This window comes from Lineus longissimus, chromosome 4 (genome assembly GCF_910592395.1).
Source record: "Lineus longissimus chromosome 4, tnLinLong1.2, whole genome shotgun sequence".
NCBI lineage: Eukaryota > Metazoa > Nemertea > Pilidiophora > Heteronemertea > Lineidae > Lineus > Lineus longissimus.
In genome coordinates, this window is record NC_088311.1 from 15,093,687 (window position 1) to 15,108,668 (window position 14,982).

Below are 14,982 nucleotides of genomic sequence, written 5' to 3' on the forward strand. Positions count from 1 at the left end.
CTACCCAACAGCCACATCCCAGCCCCACAGTTATAAGAAACCAATTCGAACATATATCGGCGAGTAATCACAATTTTCATGTTTTTTATAATGCCCCTAGGCAAAACTGGGACTGATTTAAGGTAGAAAGTTGACCTATGAGTTACAATCACCTAAGGGTACATATGTAAAGTGATTGAGATCAATAGCTGCAGTTGTTATGAAATGTGAACATTTGACATGATCTTTGACCTCGGCGACCTTCAAAAGAGGTCAAGGTCAAAATCGTAGGGCACATTATAACCCCCCATAAGAAGTACCTGCCATAAAAATTTCAGCAAGCCGTGTGTGACCAATATTAAGTGAGTTTTCACACTTTTTGTGTTTTTGTATAGCACCTCAGGTGGCGAAACCAGGAATGATATAAGGTCGAAAGTTGGTCTCTGTCACCTAGGGGTACACATGTACAGAAATTGAGATGAATAGCTTCAGTGGTTTCAAAATGTGAACATTTCGTGATTTGACACGAACTTTGAACTCTAAGACCTTGAACATGACACATCATGTCTCGTCAAAAGAGGTATCTGCCATAAAAAATTCAGCAAGCTCCAACCAACATAAGCAGGGTTATTGCATTTTTTGTGTTCTTTGCATAATGCCCCCTAGTGGTCAAAGCGTAAGTCAGATCATGCCGGATATCGAACTCAACCTTACACTGTGAGACCAAATCGTACTTCTTTTTCGCCATTTGTGTGTCTTACCTTGTCCTGATTCAAAATAAAGTAGTCTTGTCTAGCAACCTTTAGGTCATAATCTCCCTGAAGGATTCTGTTCACCTGACTTGTGGCACTCTCTCTCAGTAATCTAGGCACATGGTCCTCTGCTGACGTGGTCAACTCCTGCTTCAATTTTGAAACAATTTTCTGTTTGTTGTGGAGTCTGTGACTAATAAAAAGAAACATAATTAAAATATGCTAACATAGGACTTTAACCCTTTAACAGTCTTATATATAGATATGCAAGTTCGGTAACTATTACAATGGATGAGGACTATGAACCCCCAGCAGGTGATTTTGTGACCTTTCTGACGAAAAAAAGACTATAGAGTGGTGTTGAAAGCTTGTTCATAGATATAGGCAATATACAATCCTACATGCAAATATCATTGACCGGCACCCTCCCACCTTAAAAATGAACAGTCTGACACATCATGTGGTTATTTTTGTAAATTGGTATTAACATTTGAACAGAACATTATTGTTATAATAGAGCACAAACCAGAGTTCACAAATGAAACGGTCAAGGGACATTGTGCTCACCGTATAGATATTTGGTGGTTAGGAATTCATCGTCGTTAAGAAACATACTACATGTATAGTATATAGGTCAAACCAAAGTCAGCATGATGTGATGTATCGTTCCTTGGCGAACCTACCTTAAAAATATCATCAAAAACAAGTAACTAAATATCATTGAAAACAAGTCACTGATAAGCGTGATATTGCTTAGTTATTTCGGGTCATCTCTTCAGATATAAACGAGATATTGCACTTTTTAACTATTTTAGTTTTGGCCTCCTGGTGGCCAAGTTGAGTACCGAATCAGATCAAAATTCGGTGTCCGAGGTTACATGATATAGGGAGTCATGAATACCAAATTTCAAGTTCACAGCTTTAGTGGTTAAGAAACATCCCATATGACCAATTTACGGCATTTGACCTCTGTGACCTTGAAAAGCAGGTCAAATCAAAAACTCATATTGTATTGTACGCGCCGGTCACCGATCCAAAGGTTGACCGCGCTCAACATTGCTTAACTTCCACTCTGGGGCCAACGCGCCAACCACTGGGCCATAAAGGAATTCCCTCATGGCCGGTGGGTTAAGCCGTGCCATATACCTGGGGGTACTGTACATCATTCCCCCCTTCGGACAGAGATGGATCGTCCGCGATCCTACTTAGCGCTTCATGCGTCTCAGTACCGAACTACAAATCCAGAGCTCGCATCGCGTGGGAAGGTCGCCAGATGTATTGTACGCGCCGGTCACCGATCCAAAGGTTGACCGCGCTCAACGTTGCGTAACTTCCACTCTGGGGCCAACGCGCCAACCACTGGGCCATAAAGGAATTCCCTCATGGCCGGCGGGTTAAGCCGTGCCATATACCTGGGGGTACTGTACACATATGATATGTGATGTATCCAGTTATCCTTGCTAGGAGAACCTACCATCAAAATGTTATTGAAAACGAACCACTAATAAGCATATATCACACTTTCTAGGTTTTCACTTTTGGCCCCCTGGTGGCCAAGTTGAGAATCAGACTAGACTGAAATTCAGGGTCAGAGGACACCTGACCCAGGGGGTCCTTTGTACAAAGTCTCAAGTTCATAGCCATAGGGGTTAAGAAACGTGCCACAGTTACGCTCAAATGGCCATTTTATGCCATTTCACCTCTGTGACATTGACAAGTACGTCAAATCAAAACCCGTATCATATGCGATGTATCCTTGCTAAAAGTACCTGGGAAAATTTGTTTACCAAAAACGAATCAGTAATAAGCGAGATATGGCACTATTCAAATGTTTGGTTTTGGCCCCCTGGTGGCCAAGTTAAGAATCAGACCAAACCGAAAATCAGTGTCACAGGTCATCTGACCTAGGGGGTCATGTGTACTAAGTTTAAAGTTCATAGCTTTAGTGGTTATGAAACGTGCCATAGTTACACACAAACAACCAATTCACACCATTTGACATCTGTGACCTTGAAAATTTGGACAAATCAAAAACCTGTAAGACATGTGATGAACCCTTTCTAGGAGAACCTACCATAAACATTTATCGAAAACGAGTCACTCATAAGAGAGCTATCACACTTTTTAGGTTTCTACTTTTGCCCCCTGGTGGCCAAGTCAAGAATCAGATCGGACCGAAATTCAATGTCAGAGGTCACCTGACCTGGGGGGGGGTCCTTTGTACAAAGTTTCAAGTTGATATCCCCAGCGGTTAAGAAATGTGCCACTGTTTTTGAAACAGGATACGACGACGGACACAGCGATGTTGTGTAGACTCCCCTACGGTGAGCCAAAAAGAAAGGGCGAAAAAAGAACGAACGAAGTTAACCGCAGAATTGTTTTTTGTTAACCCCGCCCTATTGCGTAATTAATTGGGCAAAAAATGCCTTTTTTTGTGAAAGTCATTTTAGACCCTTTTAATTCTGTGTATAGTGTTCCTATGTCGTTTGTTTGTAAAAACACTATGTTATATCCCTGGAAATGCATAATAAAGCCATTATTTCCTCTTCCTCATGTCTTTTATTGATTTTCTCCACAAATTTCACAATATTTTGTAGAAATTTCATTGTGCTTGATAATCATGCCCACTGGCATGACTGGCATTGCTACCTGCCTCACTTTCACTGATCCTCAGCATCACGTAAATAACCCTCACTACCGGAGAGTTAACTATCTGAATCCTTGAATGATGACAATTCATCTGAATCTGACTCTAAAATTTGGTGGAGAACTTCCTTATCTAACAGCCGCTTCGTCTAACGTGCTGTAGCCATGATTCAGTTCAACTGTTGCTAGTGGCAGCCCGTAGCGTTCTGAAACGAAACTACACTGTGCTGATGATTTAAGGGGATTCCCAATCACGTTTCGGATGGTTGCCTGGGCTTAGGTGAGTCACAAACTTAGGACGCCATATGACGTCTTACGCAATGTACGGCCGTCAATTGACGTCTTACGTAGTTAAAAAAAGATGTATGAAGAAAATGCTGCAAACTCTCCTTTTCCTACCCCACATGCTGCTGCCAGGAAACCATGTATCATTGCTTGGAGTAAGAACCATAAGAATATCATCAAAAACAAGTCACTAATAAACGAGATATTGCACTTTTTACCTATTTTAGTTTTGGCCTCCTGGTGGCCAAGTTGAATACCAGACCATATCGAAATTCGGTGTCCGAGGTAACAAGACGTAGGGAGTCATGTGTACCAAATTTCAAGTTCATAGCTTTAGTGGTAAAGAAACGTGTCATAATAATAATAATAATAATAATAAATTGTTATTTGTAAAGCGCCTGTCATAGTTACACTCAAACGACCAATTTACGCCATTTGACCTCTGTGACCTTGAAAAGTACGTCAAATCAAAAACACGTATGTCATGTGATGTATCCTTGCTAGGAGTTCCTACCATAAAAATTTTATTGAAAACGAAACACTAATAAGCGAGATATCACACTTTCTAGGTTTTCACGTTTGGCCCCCTGGTGGCCAAGTCGAGAATCAGTCCTTAGTACACAGTCTCGAGTTCATAGTCTTAGGGGTAAAGAAACGTGCCACAGTTACGCTCAAATGGCCAATTTACGCCATTTGACCTCTGTGACCTTGACAAGTACGTCAAATCAAATGTGATGTATTGTCATATCATATGTGATGTATCCATGCTAGGAGTTCCTACCATTTTTACCAAAAAACGAATCAGTAATAAGCGAGATATCACATTTTTCAAGTTTTTGGCTTTGGCCCCCTGGTGACCAAGTCAAGAATCAGACCGGACCGAAATTTAGTGTCTGATTTCATCTGACCTAGGGGGTCAAGTGTACCAAATTTAAAGTTCATAGCTTTAGTGGTTAAGAAACGTGCCACGGTTTTTGAATTAGGATACGACGCAACGGACGACGAACACCGGACACTGCAGTATTGTATAGACTCCCCTACAGTGAGCCAATAAGCAGGCCATCTGACACATTTTCTGAAAACTTTATGAACTTTGGGTGGAAGACGAGTTAGTGTTTGTCTAATCCTTTTCCTAGCGTCTAGTAGACCGACCGGCAGCCATCCCGGTCTTAGGCCTACTTGAAAGAGCCATTGACATGATTGAGGATGAAGAATTACCAAGTTCATTGACAAGATGATTGATGAAACTTTCTACTTGCAAATTAATCCAGTAGGATGAATTGTCCTATCCATACTCAGGGACAGTTGACCAGAAGTTGCCTCTTCTGTTTTTAAAGAGATCTTAGAGATATTTAGTAGTTGATTGATTCATGACATTTCTTTTTTACCGTGCTGCTGCTGAAGAATACCACAACACTGTGCATTACAGTCCTGGTCCTGCCAAGAAAAAAACCACTTGCAAAAGAAAAAGACTGGATTTCACAACAGGGCCTAACAATGCGGATAAGCGTACTAGTGAAACGAGAAATAAGAAAAAAATGGCATGGCGCCAGTCTCTCTTAAAGCATAGTCAACAGACATTTGGTCTCAGTATTTGGGTAAGTACAGAATCAAGCCAGCTCAGAGAGCAATGATTGAACGATGCTGTGGACAAGTCCAAGGATACTGCATCAGTCACGACCAACTTCTCATCAGAAAGCGTCACCACCAGCATATTCAATGTTCAGTTCCAACCTGTACCAGTCCAATGCACGCTTGTCATGGTCAGCAGTCATGGCAGTGGTCAGCTTAGCGCGATATGGAACATTCTTCCGAAACTCAAGCGAGGGAAGACTGCTCATTAGCATATCTCGCGCACTGCTCCTTCTGGTCAAACATTGTAGTGAAATCGTAATGGAAAACGTCTGGCTTTGCGCCAGACTAATAAGTGAAGAACTAATAGGTAAAGAACTTCTACTTGCGCGAGACTGCTGTGATAAAATTATCATTGCAGAGACTCCAGTGACGTACACATATATTTTTTACAATAAAAAATGCCCTCAAAAGACGACATGAAATGATTATTTTATTAATATTTCCTACTATATACCTTCCAATTATCACTTTATACTAATAGATCGGCGTTAGGTCGCATGCTTTCCTGGTGACACTATAAAGCAAAATAGTTGCAACCCCGTAAATGTGCTATTAGTCCAATAATAAGTGTCGGTGACCAGTTATAAATGTTTCGCCAGCTTCGCTTTTTTGCCGCTTTTTTGGCGCTTTGGGCCCTTGCGTCTAGGTTACATAGTGAGAAAACGTGCCATGTTTGTTGAAATTTACAAAGTTGACCTCTGTGACCTTGAAAAGTACATCAAATTCAAAACCTGGATAATATGTCATGTATCCTTACTAGATATACCCATGGGATGCAGTAGCTGTTTAAAGGGGGGTTAATGTGACCACAGTTGAAGAAGGTCAAGTGAGAGCCTAGATCTCCACCGACACCCAACAGAGATTGAGCAGTAGCTAATAGAAATCAAGTTACATTACATGCCACGGTAAAAATAGTTCTTTCCCAAACACAGAATCATGAAATACAAATAACTCATGTTTCGATACCACCTCTAATGTTTATTGTACGAAGGGTCAGGTTTAATTATTGAATTAATAATGGTAGTTTTGTTTACTGTCACATCATTTTCGGAAGGGTGACGCTGTGGTCTCCATGCAAGGGCAAATCTGCCTCGTTACAAGGGGGCAATATCAACAGGTCATATACTGAAAAAGAACTTGCCCCGCGATTATCCCCTGAAATCCCAAAGGTTTCCCCCTGAAATTCGTTGCGTCACCCTGGGCAGTCATGTGAGGGTATATAAGGGCTGGTCATCTGCCCTGTAGAGGGAGTGAACTAGACACGAGTAGAATAGAGTTGAATAGAGTTGCCTTGGGATCTCCAGTTAGGATATCCAGGTCAAGTCAAGGAGATGTGTGTCAATTAAAAGTAAGAGCAAGATACTGTTGAAAGAGATGACGTCGCAGTTGTGTTGTCCGAGTCAGGATATAATTAAGCTATATTATTAAACTACATTAACCGCAGAAATTGTGATTGCCTCCATTTTATCGTTACTACCGCCTCTTAGTCAAGCAGAGTCGCACCACTGGACAAGCTGAGTCGTCACACCTATGATAAATTTGAACAAGATGCACGAGTGCCTGGCGCTCAGCTGAAGTGGATAGGTGAAGGCAAGGGCCAAGTGTGTGTTGGTACCCTGTTATTATGAGGCAACATGAAGCTGTAACATCTAGCACGCAGAAGTGCTGGTGCGAAAGACCTTCTTACTATATCAGTGCATGCTGAAGTGCTGAGTTGACGTCACCCTGCTATTATGACGTAACGTCATTTCTATTGCCGTTGCAGTAGTGGGTGTGTGATGACGTCAAAGAGATGTGTGGTGACGTCACAGAGTGGAGTCCTTGGTTCATGCAGCGTAGGTGGAACTAATAACGTGTACATGGACACAAGATACATAATTATTACAGCCGATTGTTGTCTGGACATTGATGAAGTGGATGCAGCTAAATGTTTGGGATGGTCTTTTTTGTATGTGAAGAAAAGAAGATAAAAAGTTGGTTAACAAAATGAACTTTATTGGTGCGGCAGATATTTGATGCCTTGCGGCAGATATTTGTTGCCTTGCGGCAGATATTTGTTGCCTTCGGCAGATATTTGATAACGCTCTCCGGGAATGGAAAGCAGTAAGACAAGTAAGCACACCTTACTCTGATGCGGGAACAGCAAGTGCTTCACTGGACTTGAAATGTGCCAACGACTCCTCTTAAAATAACCATAACAGCTAATCTGTAAAAAAGAGAAGAGAAATTAACACTGACTGAATAAATGAAATGGCCAGGGCCATTGTGCTCACCTCATGTGGAGGAAAGATGGATAAAGAGCATGGTATTGTGTCATGTAGTGTTAGGTTTGATGTAGGTCCAAGCAATTACAATTTCCCCAAAATGGCCAATTTACAGTACATTCGACCTCTGTGACCTTGAAAAGTAGGTCAAATCAAAGAAGACCCGGGTGACACATTGAATGGTTGTTAGAATTAGATGTACCTATGATATAAAATTGGTGCCAATCGGGCAAGTCATTACTAGGAATAATGGCATTTTGAAGAATTTAGGATTTGGCCCCCTCCCTGGAGGCCAAACGGCAAATCAGATCGCACCAAACTTCGGTACCTAAGATCACCTGACCAAGGGGTACATATACACTTAATTTGTGATCAATAGTCATTGCAGTTAAGAAACGTGCCATAGTTACGGCCTGACGGCGAATTTACGCCATTTGACCTCTGTGACCTTGACAAGAAGGTCAAATTAAAAACCTGTGTGACATATACTGTATGGTGGTTAGATGTACCCATGATATCAAATTGGTGGCAATCGGGCAAGAAGTTAAGGAATAATCACATTTTTAAGGTTTTTGGATTTTGCCCCCTGGTGGTCAAGTGGTGAATCATATTGGACCAAACTTCGGTCCCTGAGATCACCTGACTAAGGGGTAAATGTGTACCAAATTTGGTATCAATAGTCATTGCAGTTTAGAAACGTGCCATCGTTACATCCTAACGGCCAATTTACACCATTTGACCTATGTGACCTTGAAAAGGAGGTCAAATCAAAAACCCGGAGGATATATGATGCACCTTGCTAGAAGTACCTACCATATTTTTTTCAAAATTTCCCGACTACTATTAAGGGAGATACTGCATATTTTCACTTTTAACGTTTGGCCCCCTGGTGGCCAAACCATGAAACGAATCGGACCGAAACTTGGTCTCCAAGGTGTCATTACATAAGGGTACATGTGTACCAAGTTTCAACTCAATAGCTCTAACAGTTACGAAACGTGCCCTGCTAACGGACGACGGACGACGACGACGACGACGGACGACGGACGCCACGGTATGGGATAAGCTCACCTCTGCTAAGAGGTGAGCTAAAAAGGGTGACATTGATGGGGAAATGTACACCACCAGATAAAGTCTGTGCTTGATCAGGCATTTGTCAGATGATATCCTGAACAAGGCATCTATGGAAGCAAATCAAGAAAGAAACTTAACCTTTGAAGGGTACACCTATTACTCAGTGAAAAGTCAGTCCTGTGGGCTGATTTCCAATTCAAAATCAAAGTGTAACCTCTTTAAATTAGTCTCACAGACTGAACCATAACACTCAACAGCCAACCGTGCCCACATGATGTGAGTCGAGAGCTGGGCTTAAAGATGAGTAAGTGGTGTACTACATTTTGAAAATCGTCTACGACATGTGACAGTACAGGATCTAGTGGACTTAATGATGAGGTACTATCAAATAGGGTGTCCATCAAATGAATCATGAGGGCCTGTGTAGTTATACTCTAAGCCTATATGGGGCTAGGCTATCGTTTTTGTCTTTTTTTACAGCCTACATCACAGCCATGCACAGCGAAGTGTACAGACAGTACAAGATTGCAAACCAAAAACATGAGCATTGCTGCGTAACGAAACTGCAGTGGAATTCATACTACAATGTCTTAATGTGACTTTCAAAATAATAGTTGTCACGGCCAATGACCAGACAGGCGGGATTTGTTCCAAAATTGCCAAGACGCAAGAAAACGGCCGCCATTAATGCCTAGAGTTAGACATCGGCGAGCTAAATTTACGGGATGTATTGTAGGGGCCTATTAGGCCACAAACGGCACCATATTGCTACATTACAATACCCTGATACTCTTGGATTCATACTACAATCTGCTCCGTCGCATAAGAGTTGTTATGGCCAATGGCTGGGAGAAAATCAAGGTTAATATTGAGATAAAATCTTCTAAAATTTTACCTGCGCAAATTGTCAACACGTGAGACAGCTGACGTGTTGCCAAATCCGGACCTACTTGCCCTCAATCGTCAATGTGAATGTGAGCTCTCGAACTATTATTCCATGCCAAAATGGCAATGACAACACCAGTAATAGCTTTGAATTACTATTTCGGTTATTATCAACACATCAACACGCATGATCTTTCTCAAACTAAAAGACCTATTTCGTCTCGGACGCACAACAATATAACAATCCGCTCCGGCTATCCACACAAATCCATTCCATTCGATAACACTCGATACAGTTTGATAAATAATCAAAGTTTTCGTGCTTTGTTCTGTCAAAATGAATGGATATAATATACTGCTGTGGTATAGTAGAACTAATTCCCGAAGTTTGCAATATTTTGAACACTAATCGGATCACCCGTCTCAGATTTGCATAAATTACGATCACACTGATAATTATAGCATGAGATCGTGACTGTAGCTTCATTGCCTTAAACATTTCGAAGAGAAAGTCGACTCAATTCGAAGGTTGTTTCTACCAAATACAGTTGAATCTGTCGTACCAACCAATTTTGATGAATATCCTCTCTAATTCTGTGAAGTTTCGTACCATAATTAATTTCAGAAACGGTTTAAATTATTAAATTTGTCACTTATAAAATCAATCCAGTCGAAATAAAATACTCGCCATTTTTCTATCATGTGATCATACGGGTCAGTGGGCAAGCACACTCTCCCACACAAGATCTCCAGCGAAATCCTCTGCCACTAGCTTCCATGTTAGAAAGTCACCATACATTATACATTACGTTGGAGCACACTCGGCAATAATGGCGGCCAATTCTAGCAGGGGTGTAAATGTGTGTTTATTTCGGGGCGGGAAATTCAAATTGGGAAAAAAACGGGGTCAAAACGACATTTTGCTCACTACCGCCAACTGGCGATATAAATCGAAACTAATCTATCTTATATCAAAACTTCTATATCTTGCGGACCTCGTCAACTTTATTTCAAGCTTTTATCTGCTGGAATAAAGCGGCGAAATTTTTTTTTGTACTTTACACGTTTTCCCCCTGGTGGGCTGAATTTGAGTCGAATCGCGCTGAATTTTTTGCAAACTGCTTAGGTTGTCTAGTTTTACCACCCAACCAAATTTAAAGTGCCTAGGTCCTATGGATACAAAATGCCCAACTTTGTCTACAGATGGCAAGGACAGGCACCAATCAAATAGTTATAGGACTAGCTCCGCTGACTTTGTCAGCTGACCTAAAAATGATCCAGCATTCAGTTCCAGAGAACTAGCACTTTTTGGGTTTCGGCCTCCTGGTGGCCAATCCACGAATCTAATCACATCGAAATTTAGTCTCCGAGGTCATTTGACCTAGGGGTACAAGATTTCAAGTCAGTAACACCAGCGGTTACGAAACGTGCCGCTATTGCCTAACGGCGATGCCGAGAGGGAACTTTGACTCTGTAACCTTGAAAAGTATGTCAAATCAAAAACCCGGGTTATATCTCAGGCACCCTTATGACATGCACCCACAGTGAAAATTTCATGATTCTAGCTAGGAGTGTTCATAAGATATAGCCAAAAATAGGTTTTCAAAGAGTGCCACCTATATAGCAGACAAACAGTAATGTTCATTTTGAAAGAAGGTCTTGCCTAGGGGAACCCACACACCAAGTATGAACCTTCTTTGTCAAGTGGTTAAGAAACCTGCCACTCTTTTGTCAAAAATTAACGACGGACGACGCCGGCCGGCCGGTAGCGTATAAGCTCCCTTCAAAGGTGAGCTAAAAACTATGATTATGAAATAGGGGATGTGATCATCAATGAGCTGTGCAACTTGAGCCAGCGGAAAGCTTTGTAGTACGAATATCGTGAAAAAGAATTTCTCAGGAAAAGTGAGGTCGAGCCAAGGAATGCAACTTTCTCATACCAGCCTGCTGTTTTAATCAAAATTGGCAAACAGCATGATGCTTGTAAGAGTAAACCATTATCCTGCCTCACTGATACAACGAACAGATCCTCCGAGTCAGAAGCAGATGAGCCGAATGTGACAATACAACCTACTAAGGCAGCATATTTGTATAAAAAATGACGTGGACATTCCAATATTTTCCAAAACCAAGAAGTCATACAATTACAAAGCACCTCAGCTGATTGAAATGTTGAAAAACAAGCCTCCTCCAAGTAAGTACCAGGGTAAAAGCTGCCTTACTTGGTGGACTACAACATGAGTTTTGTGGTGTCTGTAGCATGTGGCAATGTCCCCTTCGTGATATCCAGTCTGATGCTGACAGTGGCAAGGTGAATGATGGCTTTAAGCGATCATTATCGCCTTGTGGGTGACACAATTCTACAGAGGCTCCCCTCCGATAATGTTTGGGCCACTTTTGATCCATGTTTTGAAGACAGATTCTGTCTACAAAACATTCTTAACAGAATTGTGGAAGTACCAACCGCCTCTTTTAAATCTCAAAGTTTATGGTACAGACGGGGAAGAAAGTATTTTTAAAGCATTGAGTAGTGTATTCCCAGACCGATCTACCTGAGGTGTTTCCAGCATTTTGAGAAGAATGTTGAAGAGAAATTGAGAACATTAGGCCTAGACCCACAGGTAAAGGGGTTCATTAGTGAGATATTTCATGTTGATGCCACCCTTCTTGCCAGTAGTGACAATTTTATGTTTCACGACAGGTTTGAGCAATTGAGTCAACAGTGGATGCTACGTGACCCATTTGGAGAATTTCTTCTTTATACGAGAGAAAGGAGGTCATGATGAAATGAAATGGTCCAGGGACCATGTGCTCACCTCAGGGAAATATTGATGCATGTCATTTGCAGTGGATATGGCGAGAACAGTTTTGTTCATTGACGTCAATTTTGCGATCGTAGAGAAGTGGCATGGTAGGGCAGCTTCCTTTTCATGGGGCAGTTTATATCAATATTCTGTAAAAATGGTTTCCAAGATGGCCACTTGCCAAATTAAAAAAAGAAGAGCTTTGATAGATCCATCTGATTGTACATATAACTTCATGTAATGAGTGTGATTACAAGTTGAAGGTTGTTTCAGTGAGTAAATCTTACTAGTTGCCATGGTTCCGTCAACAGTCGCAACCCAATAGACAACCAGTTACAGCAGTCAGGACCTTTACATCAATCACTTGACGTTCAGCTTGAGACAAACAAGTCCAAAAGATGCATTGTCACACCCCAGGACAACTAGTAAATGCAGCCTGGACCTTTGTTTCAATTCCTTGGAAGTGCAGGTTGTGAAAAACTAATCCGGTCGATGCATGGTCACAACCTTGGGGAAAAAGAATGAAATACTAGAATTGACTGGTTCTTCTGATGACCGCACAGGTGAGCACTGATGTTGGATGGGAGGTGCGAGGTGTTTGTTTGGTTCTATGAAAGTAACTCCGCTCCTCTCTCTCGGTCATTTATAATGTGGTTACCAAAACGTTGTAAAACATGATAACATGTGTTTAAAGCGCACTTTATGACGAAAGGTTCAGGTCTGAATACGCTAATCTGACTGACAGCAGTCTGCCATTTTGCCGGACAACTACTACAGTTGGCGAAAAGGATAGAATTGAATGCAATTAGCCTACTGCTTCCTTGGTCAGTTTTCCTATTTCATGCCAGGCAACCAAACATTTTGAAAATATTTTTGGGAAGGTGGGGAGGGGATTTTTACACCATTTGATACGCTGGCTCTTAATAGAACCCTTTTAAACAGGCACTGCTGGCCCAAGCAAACCTCAATATAGGCACACTGAGCAAAAGAACATGTGGTGTGCGACCATGCGGTCTTTTCAACTTTTGTTTGCGGCTGGCTAGTTCCGGTTAGTTGTGGTCAGCAGTGGCTTCCTCCACCCGGCGTGTAAGGGCATCTATCACTGATCACTGAAAATCGTAGTCAGAGGTTACATGAATGACATAGGGAGTCATGTGTACCAAATTTCAAGTTGACAGCTTAAGCGGTTAAGAAATGTGCCATAGTTACACTCAAACGGCCAATTTTCACTATTTGGCCTCTGTAACCTTGAAAATTAGGTCAAATCAAAAACCTGTACGATATATGATGTATCCTTGCTGGGAGTACCTGATATCAAAATATCATCGAAAACAAGTCACTAATAAGCGAGATATTGCACTTTTTACCTTTTTTATTTTTGGCCCCCTGGTGGCCAAGTCGAGAATTGGATCAGACCGAAATTCGGTGTCAGTGGTTACATGACCCGGAGTCAGGTGTGAATTTCGAGCTCATAACTTAAGCGGTTAAGAAACATGCCATAGTTATACTCAAACGGCCAATTTACGCCGTTAGACCTCTGTGATATGTGATGTGTTACGGGATCTTGTTTACGAGTTTTGACTTGTTGGAGAATTGCTGAGTTGGGAAGACTAGCTTAGCAGGAGAGAGGCTTCTTGTCTTTTAAACTTTTATTTGATAGATGATTGAATATGGTACAGAGGATGTTGTTTCTATGAAGTCATCTGCCGGTCTCTCTCGAGGGAAGGAGACCCCTAGACTTTTAAACAATTCTTGTTGATGTTACAATGTTCCCTAGACGACGGTGATATTCCACTCTGGTGCAAGTGACGTGGCCGGCCCTGTTCTTCTGATGACCGCACAGGTGAGCACTGATGTTGGATGGGAGGTGCGAGGTGTTTGGTTGGTTCTATGAAAGTAACTCCGCTCCTCTCTCTCGGTCATTTATTATGTGGTTACCGAAACGTTGTAAAACATGATAACATGTGTTTAAAGCGCACTTTATGACGAAAGGTTCAGGTCTGAATACGCTAATCTGACTGACAGCAGTCTGCCATTTTGCCGGACAACTACTACAGTTGGCGAAAAGGATAGAATTGAATGCAATTAGCCTACTGCTTCCTTGGTCAGTTTTCCTATTTCATGCCAGGCAACCAAACATTTTGAAAATATTTTTGGGAAGGTGGGGAGGGGATATTTACACCATTTGATACGCTGGCTCTTAATAGAACCCTTTTAAACAGGCACTGCTGGCCCAAGCAAACCTCAATATAGGCACAATGAGCAAAAGAACATGTGGTGTGCGACCATGCGGTCTTTTCAACTTTTGTTTGCGGCTGGCTAGTTCCGGTTAGTTGTGGTCAGCAGTGGCTTCCTCCACCCGGCGTGTAAGGGCATCTATCACTGATCACTGAAAATCGTAGTCAGAGGTTACATGAATGACATAGGGAGTCATGTGTACCAAGTTTCAAGTTGACAGCTTAAGCGGTTAAGAAATGTGCCATAGTTACACTCAAACGGCCAATTTACACTATTTGGCCTCTGTAACCTTGAAAATTAGGTCAAATCAAAAACCTGTACGATATATGATGTATCCTTGCTGGGAGTACCTAATATCAAAATATCATCGAAAACAAGTCACTAATAAGCGAGATATTGCACTTTTTACCTTTTTTATTT

General features: G+C 41.6%; 1 protein-coding gene across 1 annotated transcript in view; it reads right to left on the reverse strand.

Moving 5' to 3' along the window:
• Positions 1–378: 378 nt before the first annotated feature.
• Positions 379–14,982, reverse strand: part of LOC135486768 (HAUS augmin-like complex subunit 3) — a 32,886-nt gene continuing 18,282 nt past the window's right edge. The window contains exons 3-4 of the mRNA XM_064769866.1: positions 741–924; positions 379–429 (exon numbers count right to left, since the gene is read on the reverse strand). Coding sequence (XP_064625936.1) covers positions 379–429; positions 741–924 — 235 coding nt within the window. The remainder of the gene's footprint in view (positions 430–740; positions 925–14,982) is intronic.